At 42.7% G+C, this 12,403-nt stretch overlaps 1 protein-coding gene across 1 annotated transcript; it reads left to right on the forward strand.

The window, feature by feature from the left end:
- Nucleotides 1-2,029: 2,029 nt before the first annotated feature.
- On the forward strand, nucleotides 2,030-11,856 carry LOC123763513 (fibroin heavy chain-like). Its single transcript, XM_069304457.1, has 2 exons — nucleotides 2,030-2,878; nucleotides 9,805-11,856. The coding sequence occupies exons 1-2, from the start codon at nucleotides 2,138-2,140 to the stop codon at nucleotides 11,854-11,856; spliced, it is 2,793 nt and encodes a 930-aa protein (XP_069160558.1). The 5' UTR covers nucleotides 2,030-2,137.
- The last annotated feature ends 547 nt before the right edge of the window (nucleotides 11,857-12,403 follow it).

A 12,403-nucleotide genomic window follows, 5' to 3' on the forward strand; every position in this document is an offset into this window, starting at 1 on the left:
GAGAGAGAGAGAGAGAGAGAGATTGAGATTTAAGGAACCCTTGGAACAGTAGGGCAAGTCATCGGTTTACCACCGAGGATCGGGGATTCCGTCCCAGTTGCATGACGCAAGCATCTGACAACGTTTCCTTTCATCTAATTCCCATATTCACAAAGTAGTAAAATAAATACCCGAGAAAATAGACAACTGTTATGGGCTGGTTCCTGGTTATGTTGCCTATATAGAAAAAGATAAAAGTAAAGTGTTGGATACCTATAAATTGTCAAGAACGGAGAATCATAAAATGAGAGAGAGGTTGGAAGCCCGAGGTGGCCAGCCCCGGCGTTGACACCAATGTTCCGTGAAGCCTGCCCGGCTCGGTTGACAATGGATCAGTCCTCAGGTGCTGCTCCCGCCAAGGTGGCACTCAAGTGTACTCTTTATCTATATAACTCTGAAGTGCAATATTAATCCACACCTGAAATATTTTCTTGAGACTTCAACAGAACCAATGGACAACGCATGAGAAACAAAAATCTATTGATCTACGTACTCTAGGTGCCTTCATCTGGGTTGATCACTCACACAGTAACTTTCATTTTCATTTTGGTTTAAATTATATGCTAAGGTGGTCCTGGGTTCGATCCCAGGCGCCGGCGAGAAACAATGTTCAAAGTTTCTTTCACCCTATGCCCCTGTTACCTAGCAGTAAAATAGGTACCTGGGTGTTAGTCAGCTGTCACGGGCTGCTTCCTGGGGGTGGAGGCCTGGTCGACGACCGGGCCGCGGGGACACTAAATAGCCCCGAAATCATCTCAAGATAACCTCAAGGAAGGTAAACAATGTTATACTTACTATCAATTGATACAATAATAATTTAGATCGTTGATTTCATCCCCCAGTATATACTACAGAAAAATGTACTTGGATAATTCATGTTAAAATACATATTATATATTAATTTAATAAGAAGAGTAATCTGTTTGGAATCACAAGACGAAAGTGAAATTTCCTTGAATATATTCTCTCTCGTGATATATTGGTCTCACTTCAGTAACCTTAAGGCATCCACCACAACACCGACGGCGACTGTCGCACCCTGATGCAGATTCTCATGAAAAACCGAATGTCGTGAGAGAGCTCAAGAGTCACGTCAGGTGAGTGGGGGGAGGGGCGTAATGGGAGAGGAGATGGGGGGGGGGGTGGTGCTGGAAGAAAATGGGAATGAGGCGGGGACCCGCCTGGTGTCAGTATATAAGGTTTACGACCCGAAACTTTGACCACACGCCCTCAGTGCCTCGACCGACACGGACCACCATGAAGACTCTGGTGAGTTCAGTCAGGTCTCAAGTTATGTGTAGTGACACGAGCAGCATACTTAATAAATCACAGAAGACGGCCTGCATCCTATGATCAGAGACTAGGGGCCAGATTCACGAAAGCACTTACGAAAGCACTTAAGAACGTGTACATCTTTCCTCAATCTTTGAAGGATTTGGTTACATTTATTAAACAGTTTAGAAGCATGAAAACTTCCCATTCATCTGTTGTTATTGTTATAAACAGCCTCCTGGTGCTTCGGAGCTCATTAACTGTTTAATAATTGGAAACAAAGCCACCAAAGATTGAGAAAAGATGTACAGGTTCGTAAGTGTTTACGTAAGTGCTTTCGTGAATCTAGCCCTAGGACAGTAAATAATTATGCAGCTTAACTTGTGAGGAAGAAAAATTTGAGCTTCAACTCTTGGGCCCTACCTGTCAATTTTCCAGGATCCGGACCTCTTGGATTTTCACGTGTACAAATCTAACCATACTAACGCTGTTCTTCCACCAATTACATTTTGTTAACATGTGTGACACGTTTTGCATATATTTATGTCGTTTCATTATTTTAATTAACATAGGTACATAATTATATATAAAAAAGATATATTTCCTTTGGAAAAGAACATCCACATAATCCCCATGCTCAGTTCTTCACGCTGATACGTAAGATATGCTAATTACTTTAGACAGCAGTGATAATCTGTTTCATTTAAATTTCTTCCAACTTCATATAATTAGACGTTAATAACTCTCGTCATAAGCAAAAATATATAAATAGTTCATCATGGACAAGTTGCAATTAGTAATGAGATGAGCCATTAGTGACTAATGAATGTCTTCCTCTCGCCAGATCGTTGTCCTGTGTGCTGCCCTCGTGACAGCCAAGGAAAAGCGGGAGGCTGAGCCTACCTATGGTGGCCATGCGGTTGGCCATGGCCTGGGTCTCGGCTTGGGCCATGGGATCACTCACGGTCACGGATTAGGCCACGGCATCGGCCACGGTTCAGGGCACAGCATTGGCCACGGTATTGGTTTCGGACACGGGCTAGATCATGGCATCGTTCACAGCGTAAGCCATGGCCACGGTGGCGACATTGGTCATGGTTTCGAAGGCGGTATTGGTCATAATGTACATCATGGTCATAAAGTCGTCCACACAACCATTCACCATGGTGGCCATCATGTGGGGCACGGAGCACATGGCGGCCACCATGATGGCCATCTTGTGGGGCACGGAGCACATGGCGGCGTCCACCATGGTGGCCATGTAGTCGTCCATGGTGGTCACGACTTGCACCATGGTGTTCATGTGTCGGGTCATGGGGGCCACGGCCTTCACCATGGAGGACACAGTGGTGGTCATGGGTATGGCCACGGTTATGGCCATGGCAAAGTTTACTCCTACGAGGTTGGTCACGGAAACGGAGCTTCCTATGGATACAAGGCGGCCGTGGAGCATCCTGGCCATGGTCTTTCCTTCCAGAGGAAGAGCGCCTACGTCGCGCCCCACTATGGTTACGGACATGGCCACGGCTACGGACATGGCCACGGACATGGCCACGGCTACGGACACCACTGACGAGCATTGTCATATAGTTATTAAATCTTATTTCTTTAAATGTTTTTATATTCACCACTAAAAATCATGATTTATCAACTATTTGTTATGCTTAACAAAGAACAAATGGAGAACATGGGTAAAATAGAGAGAAAGAGAAGAAAGAGTGTACATGAATAAAACACAGAAAGCAAGAAAGATTATATGGTTAAAACATAGAGAAAAGGGAATGAAAAGATATAAAAAGATCTATTGGTTTATAATGCAATGATCTACAGTATAAAATGAAAATGTTTGATATCTGTTCTGTTCTGTTTGTTTAAAAAATACCACGTTAACAAAGCATAAGGCTCTCTCCTCACTCTCGTCAGGGAAACAATTCAAGCATATAATAAATTTGGGAAGTAGTACAAAGCTGTAATGTCAAACTGACAAATATTAAAATTATCATAACACATCGAAGATATTAAGTCTCATCTGATTACTGATTTTTTTTATTGTTTTCAAACATTTATACCATTGCTACTTGTTCCATAACCACTGTTACTTACCCCATTACCACTGTCACTTGTCTCACCCCTACTGTTACTTGTCCTACCACTACTGGAAACAAGCCGTGACAGCTCATCAATTTTGCGTGTTGCTACGATTCATAATACAGCATTTTTTCCCGATGGGATTTTATACGTCAAAATGCGATGTACTGTTCAAGAAGACAGGTTGAATAAACACTGTTGTTCAAAATATCCCAACGAACAAGAGACAGAAATAGTCTGGTATATTTCGTTGGTCATTTCGTATAACACCTGTGGCTAAATTGGCCTGTGGGAAATCACTGGTAACCCACCAATCTTCTTTACCTGCTCCGTGTCATTACAGAGAACAGAGGCAATATTTGAAATCAAGATTACACGTGCAGTGGACCAGGTATTTTATCTGACATGGGGCGAGCTAAACTCAACACAATGTTTCATAATAGTCCAACTTGAACTTAGGGAGCAGCGTAAACTACGACTCTTTAGAAGATTTGATTTGTTTTGTTTTGTATTATTTTCTACCACAGACGTGGCCACACAGTTGATTGACAGTTGAGAGGCGGGACCAAAGAGCCAAAGCTCAACCCCCGTAAGCACAATTAGGTGAGTACATTTACAATGGTAACTAGCATATATATCATTTTCTTTTATCCTCCATGGACCAGGTTAGATATCTGTTAAACATATAATTCAGTGATTCATCAATCACAGAAGGTGACTGTAGTGATTATAAAATGCTAATCTAACCTACATACATAAATACATGCATCGTCTGTCTGCGAGGCAGACAGCCTCATCCATGGCTGTTTTATGACGGCTTTAATAAACAAAAGTAAGTCTAATTTTGCTAAAAATATATTTCTCAAATGTCTCCATATGTATTGTGTTGATTTACCTGCCTGTACATATTTATGTTCCCAGGATCTTTACAGTTCAGTTGAATAATGCCTTAATATGTCAATTCCCTCGTCTCAAGTGTCGCAATCTTAACTTTTAATGTACGTGAATTGACACGTCATGAATCAGGCGCTCAGATTATGAATATTCATATATAAATATTTAAGTAAGGAGTCCGTTACTAGGTAATAAAAATTAACGGGCAGAAGTAAGAGGAACTTTATTTTAATTGTATTTGTGTCGTTCATAATCTCATTGACGTTATCTCATTTAGGCGAGTAAGTAAGTCCGTTTTTAAAGTTTTAGAGTAAAAGCGTTATTCACAGTTTCTGTTCCAATATTCTTTCCCAAATGTCATTATTCTCGGCCAAAGTCTTGTTCGCCAAAATTATTTTCATTTCCAGTAATACAGGAAAACCATTCTTTGTATGTTGATAAGAAAGTGAGGAAATATAAACACCCACACTAAGGAGCATACAGAGATCACCCAATACGAATTGACATTTTAAACTTCTTGACAAACACTGAGGCTGGAGACGGGTGCCATCTTTACGACTGGCTCACGTGGGAGGCCAAGAGGCTCCAGAAGTTCATGAAGCTCTCCACCCTCCTTGTCTGGAGTCACAAGGGGGTCTGGAAGCTCTCGAATTCTTTCTGGAAAAGTATTAATAAAGTTTGATGGCTGTGACTAACCCACTCGCGAGCAATCGGGAATTTCTGTCTCGTCCTTTTCTTTCCCTCTTTATCTCTGTCTGCTCCTCTCTGTCTCGTCCAACCGCCTGGGGTGGACGGTAGAGTGACGGTCTCGCTTCAATTCAAGTCGGTGTTTAACCCCCGACCGTCCAAGTGGTTGGGCACCATTCCTTCTACCTCGTCCCATCCCAAATCCTGATCCTTTACAAGTGCTATAGTAGTGATGGCTTGGCGTTTTCTCCTGATCGTTCCCTTCTCCTGATCAGCCGGGCTGTGGTGGGTATATGGGCCTGCGGGGCGCTCCAAGCAACAGCCTGGTGGACCAAACTCTCACAAGTCAAGTCTGGCCTCGGGCCGGGCTTGGGGAGTAGAAGAACTCTCAGAACCCCATCAACCAGGTATCAACCAGGATCCTCACATACTCCATTAAAAGTTATGACGACTGGAACAGGAGACAGAAGACCTGAGCAACAGTACATGAATAAAGAGCAAGTAATTTCGTAAGTAGTAAAATGAGAAGTCCTGGAAGTAGGAAATACTCCAACTCTAATACCTGTTGCACACGTAAGCAAATGACAAATCTGGGAATGTCCGTGTAGTCTTCAGAAAGTTTAACAAATGAGCCTATGTACAACCCAGGTGGAATTTCAACCTGGCATGGAATCCCTCACCTGCTAAAGAACCGGACAAAGCTATACAAGGTCAAAAGATATTCAACAATGCTTGTTGTACCTGAGACAAGGGAATGTATCTGCGAGGAAATACTGGTGGACCTGAACTCGTCACATTGAAGGAAATGAGGAACAAAGGACATGAAAACCACATATACGATTCTAATGAGAATTGACAAAGTAGACATAGAAGAATTTTTCAAAGACAGGTATTGAATAGAGAGGAGGAATAAATGGAAACTATAGCAACCGAAGCTGAAACCTCCCTACCTAATTACGTCCAACAACTTACGATAGTTAAATTACCGTCTTCTCCTAATGCAACAGTACCTTACAAGAAAATCTCCTATCAAACGAAGCCACTCATAAAAAGCAGATCTGGAGAAATGACAAAATATTTAAGTACTCTGTAACATATCTTTACTGTAACAGTGTGTGGAACAAGACCAGTCATAACCTAACATCCCCAAGTCAGTGATTCATGATCGTAATATATTATAATAATATTAATCGGAATAAACTAATTTTGAAAGAAATGTTTGAAAATAAAAAAAATACTCTGCTTGCTAGGCAAACCGTCCTTGCATACTAAGCAAAGTACTTTTTGTAACTATGTGGACGATCGTATAAATATAAACGTGATGGACAAAATGGGAGAAGAATTTGGTAGTATTCACTTTATTGAGTCAAGAAAAAATAGAGCTAAGCAACTTAAATAATCCTTCGCCTAATAACACATATATGTGCTATATTAGGCCTCAGATAACGTGTATGGTCTAGGACGGTTTGGTTAATTTTCATTAGCAACATAATCACACAACCATTTCCAGTTCGTCCAAACTCAACAACACAAGTCTTCTTTCTAGTAGTCCATCACATCATTATTTGCATGATTGACCACATCGTTCTATAAGTACCTTCATTTTGGAAGGAAGAACGCGTTGCTGTATAATATTATATATATATATATATATATATATATATATATATATATATATATATATATATATATATATATATATATATATAACTATAATATATAAATTATATATAAATATATAAACTATTACAGTAATAGCAATAATATTCCAAATAATATTTATATATGAAGTACATGAATTACTGATTTAGTTATCTTAGCATGTGATAAGTTATATTAGGTTTGATAAAATTTATGTTAATTTTAATTCAAGTTAAAAAGATTCAAATCACATAAAGTAAAGATTAAGATAAATAATTCCATTAAAATGTTGTGAAAAAATAATTGTTTAGGAAAATTCGGCTTGTTTGGCAACTTGGCCTATTAGGTGCAACATATACATTACTCTAACTCTATGACCCCTTTTTGGATTCATTCCCACGCCGCTAAGGGTCTCCCCCCACCAACAACACCGACTACTTTGACCACTACACGAACAATCATCACGAAATGATCGCTGGTTTAGTGGTCATGGTACAGGTGTTGCTTGTCTGAAGACCTCTGATAGCCTGGGTTCGAAATTTCAAAGGGGTTAGAGTAATATCTGTGCTTGGGGGACCATTCAAGCTGTGCTCAGCTATGTACATATATTTATTTAATTAATTTAATTTACAGTCATTACACACTGATGACTGCAAATTTAATAATAAAATTCCCTCACAACTTTGCCGGTAAATATCAATAATAGGAGATGGTGGAGAGGGGGGGGGGGGAGAGAGAGGGGTAGAAGAGATGACGATCTAACAGTTGTTAACTATGCTTTAATTGTTAGCTAACAAACCATGGCCCACCACAGTTGGGGGAGGCATGGCCCCCTTCCATACATACTAGTGTCCTCAGATAGAGAAAGTGAAGGAAACCGAGGAGGGAGGGTGAGCGAGTGTGTCTAGAGTGTACAGTATTAATACTTGTTTTGTTATATTTATATAAAAGCTTAAGAGCGTCCGGATTAGGTTGGTATGAATATAATCCGATGACTTGTCTGATAAACTGCCAGGAGCAGGTAAATCAAGTTCCTAATAGCACAGTAACAAGTAAAGGCCAACACTTATCGTAACGGAGAAAAAGTCAAGTGTTACGTAACGTGGCAATGAAACCTATCATAAGGTACATTCTGCAGCCTCACACTCCATAATAACTGTAGGTAATAGGCAGGTTGAGGTGTGAGTTAGCAGAACGCGCCTCACTGTGGAGAGGAATCTACCCTCCCGTCACCCTGCCTGAGCAGCCTGAGTCCCGAGTCAAGGTGACTTCTCCATCAGACATGTTAGTAATAAATTTTGCGAATGTGTGACCTGCACATTATTGTTATCCTGGGATTTTCTGGATTAATTATAAGTAACTCAATGTGTTATTGCGGGAAAAAAATTAGGAGTATGGAATTGTACGCTGTGTTCCTAAACATCGGACCTGTGTAGCTCTCGCTTCTAATTAGTTATTATTTGACGTACTTATCCTTTTCGCAAATATCTTTATGCACTATGCCACACTGAGTAATCCAAGAATATCCAGCATTTTATTCATGATGTTTATAAAATAGATATACAATTTTTACCATGAAAATAAAAGTTATATTCCCCCAGAGCGGGTGGTGCAGAACAGCCTTGGCGAGAGGTTCGGCCCGATGGGTCGGCCAGCGCACGGGAAATTTGGACAGCGAATGACTGATGACTTGAGGGTTTCTGGTCGCCGGTTCGCAGCAGGTGACCCGAGACGACACTAGCTGCCTGGTATATAGTGGCACACTGGCCCTGTCTGTCATCAGTCGCTCGCCACCTGACAACCGCAGCCATGAGGTGCCTGGTGAGTCCCCAGAGTCACAGTCTTACTATATTTAAATATTCGTGTTCACTTGGATAGCCTGTCAACTTTATGAGTTTATTAAGATGTTGATTAAAATATAGAATACATGAATATTGTGTTACTACACGGGTGTATGGCAATTTTCGTTCACAAAATTATCATACACGGGTATACAGGTGTTCTACGTATATTAATCACAAAATATTTACAAGAGAGTTCCACTTCAGGCACAGAAACACTGACTTAGTACACAGAAGTGTTCCCCATCCCTAAGTAGAGAAAACGAATACTATTCTGGAGGCACATGAAATTATTCTGCTCAGAACACACATGGGAGGACACACGCACTATAAACAAGCTACCTTGGCCTAATCCAGGAAACGTAAATTTGTAAATCACACAGTTGAAGCGAGCCTTACCCTCCAGGCTGTTCTCACAGCAGTCCATTATACACAGCCTGATAAATTGCCTTCCTTATTAAGTGTAATTAACGAGAAATCTTATTTGCATTACATTATTTCTGTGCCTGCTAAGTTTTCCTAACTTTACGTGCTGCCCAGTGAGCTTTATTTAATTCCTGCTATATGGTTTTCTTCTCGATACATTCACATTTGGTTCACCGTTTTACTTTTAAAACGACGTAGGTTAGTCATTTTTTAATGTATAATGGTACCGGTAATAATACAAATAATAATTACCAACAAAAATCAAATTAAAATAATAACAATGCTGCTATAAATTAAATTATATACGATCCGAAGGTATTATTTTAAATTATATACAATCCGAAGGTATTATTTTAAATATAATCATACAATTTAGTTAAATTGCATTCAAGTATCCCTCAGACCACTGATAATTTGCATAAGGCAACATATTTTACCGTGTCCAATGAATTGATTGATCATAATCTCCCAAATGTACATGTAACACATTAGATTTCTGACTTGATCAAACACAATATTTATCCTCATAACAAAAATAAACATTTTTACCGTTTTCTTTAGAGCAGACCTTTTTCCCGACACTTGGAAGGATTTCCATAAACACAACTACACAGAAACTTGTGAGTTTAGTTATGTGGAGCCTTTAGTTTATGTTTATGGAGCCTTTAACTTTAACAGAAAAAAATAAATGCGACATTAATTAATATTAAAAGATTTCAAAGTATGTGATAACTTTGCTAAGTTCAGTAAATGGAGGTGAATGCTTCTCTCGTGTGAAATTGTTATTAAATATTCTTTAGTTTGGTTAAAGGCATTATAAATTAAATGTTCTGGGTGTGGTAGTTGACCTGTCGTGACTGTATTAATTCTATTGTCAATACCCTGACGACTGTAGCTATGTTTGTGTCCCCGTCAGGTTGCCATACTCCTGGTCGTTGCCGTGGCAGCCGAACAACACAGACGGGAGATCCAACCTTCCACAGAGGAAGCCGAACACCAGAAGCGCGAAGCGAAGCCATCCCCAGGTGGACACGGACACGGTCACAGTGAAGTCCATGTTGTCGATCACGGACACACTGTCGGCCACGGGCATGGCATCGGGCACGCTATTGGACACGGACACGCTATTGGCCACGGACATGCTATTGGCCACGGACATGATATTGGCCACGGACACGCTATTGGCCACGGGCATGGCATTGGGCACGCTATTGGTCACGGACACAGCATCGGCCACTCTATTGGCTACGGACATGGGATTGGCCACTCTATTGGCCACGGACATGGCGTCGACCATGGGCATGCAGTTAGTCATGGACACGGCGCTAGTTTGGGTCTTGGGCACATCCTTGTTGGTGGTGGCTTAGGATACGGACATGGCTTAGGACATGGATTTGGAGCCGGGCACGGCATTGCGCATGACCATGGAGCCCATAACTACGCTTCGGAATATGGATTCACTTCCGGATATGGAGGGCATGGACACGGCTTCGGACATGGGCACGGTTTTGGACACGGGCACGGCTTCGGACATGGGCACGGCTTCGGACATGGGCACGGTCTCGGACACGGTCACGGTGCTGGATTCGGTCATGGTCTAGGATATGGCCATGGCGACGGCGGGCACGGACACGGGCTGGGACATGTCGTGAGTCACGGAGTGTCCTACCAGCCATACGGAGCCAACTCCTACCTTCCCGTTCACGGCCTGGTCAGGCGCGCAGCTGTGCCCACGGCGGAAGCAAAGGCGACTGCTAAGGCAACGCCACTTCCAAAGGCAACGGCAACATCTCAGTACGGCTTCGGACACGGAGGTCTCGCTGGACACGGCGCAGTAGCCCATGGTGTGGGTCATGCAGTGGGTCATGGGGTTAGCCATGCTGTGGGCCACGATGTGGGCCATGTGGTGGATCATGCAGTAGGTCATGGTGTGGGCCATGGTGTGGGTCATGCAGTAGGCCATGGTGTGGGTCATGTAGTAGGTCATGGTGTGGGCCATGGAGGTCATGGTGTGGGTCATGTAGTAGGCCATGGTGTGGGTCATGCAGTAGGCCATGGTGTGGATCATTTTGCAGGCTATAGCCATGGTGTGGGTCATGCAGTAGGTCATGGTGTGGGTCATGCAGTAGGTCATGGTGTGAGTCATGCAGTAGGCCATGGTGTGGGTCATGCAGTAGGCCATGGTGTGGGTCATGCAGTAGGTCATGGTGTGGGTCACGGTGTGGGTCATACAGTAGCCCATGGTGTGGACCATTTTGCAGGCTATGGCCATGGTGTGGGTCATGCAGTAGGCCACGGTGTGGGTCATGGCGGTCATGGTGTGGGACTTGCAATAGGTCATGGCCATGGTTTGGGCCATGCAGTAGGCCATGGCCATGGTTTGGGTCATGCAGTAGGCCATGGTGTGGGTCATGCAGTAGGCTATGGGCATAGTGTCGGTCTTGCAGTAGGCCATGGTCATGGTGTGGGTCATGCAGTAGGCCATGGTGTGGGTCATGCAGTAGGCCATGGTGTGGGTCATGCAGTAGGCCATGTTGTGGGTCATGCAATAGGTCATGGCCATGGTTTTGGTCATGCAGTAGGCCACGGTCATGGTATTGGGCATGCAGTAGGCCACGGTGCCAGTCTTGCAGTGGGCCATGGCCATGGTGTGGGCCATGTTGCAGGCTTCGGACATGGTGGTGGTCACGGCCACCATGGGCTGGGCCACGCCGTGGGGCACGAGGCTCAAGTGGTAGACCACAGCATACATGTCTTTGACGAAGGAGACAAGAAGCATGGGTCGTCTCATGGTGCCCACGTGGTGGCCCATGATGCTGGCCACAGCCTGGGCCATGGCCACGGCCTGGGCCATAGCCACGGCCTGGGTCATGGCCACGGCCTGGGTCACGGCCACGGCCTGGGTCACGGGCTAGGTAAAAGCTTCTATTATAATCCTTATGCCTACAGTCCCTACACATCAAGATAGATAGACCTCTCGCGTGTGTGCTGAGGCACAAAGCGGCTTATTCTGACTTGATGTCTTCTTTGTACATAACTATGATATAATATAACATATTTATGCAAGACATTATGGATGTTTTCTTTCATTTATTTATAACTAAATGCTACAGCATGTCTTCACCTCAGCACGCAGGTAAAACATTTGTATGTATAACCTTACATTGAAAGCTTAAGAGAAAATGGATTGAAAATATACATTTTCCCCCTTGAATTACAATTCTCAGAGAATTGCCATATTCAGTTGTATTCTTACAGGTTCTCCATCAGTAGTACTAATGACTTATGAAGTTAGAAACAAGAAATATTGTCTTGGAACATACACCTATTCCTTAAGGGATACTAGAACTATACATTATGAGGTACTAAAACTATATATTATACTAGAACTATATATTAAGGGATGTGGTGGAGGCAGACTTCATACAGTTTCATACGCAGATATGATAGAGCTCAATAGACTCGAGAATCTGTACACAAGTTTAGAAGCGGGACCAAAGAAGCGAAGCTCAATG

Source organism: Procambarus clarkii, chromosome 52, assembly GCF_040958095.1.
Source record: "Procambarus clarkii isolate CNS0578487 chromosome 52, FALCON_Pclarkii_2.0, whole genome shotgun sequence".
NCBI lineage: Eukaryota > Metazoa > Arthropoda > Malacostraca > Decapoda > Cambaridae > Procambarus > Procambarus clarkii.

What these genes read in the sequence shown, in the direction of transcription:
- LOC123763513 (XM_069304457.1), top strand. Translation starts at nt 2,138, where the DNA reads ATGTCTTCCTCTCGCCAGATCGTTGTCCTGTGTGCTGCCCTCGTGACA. An exon ending in ATGGCCACGGCTACGGACAC is followed by an intron (nt 2,879 to 9,804) that starts CACTGACGAGCA and finishes TGTCCCCGTCAG; the next exon opens with GTTGCCATACTCCTGGTCGT.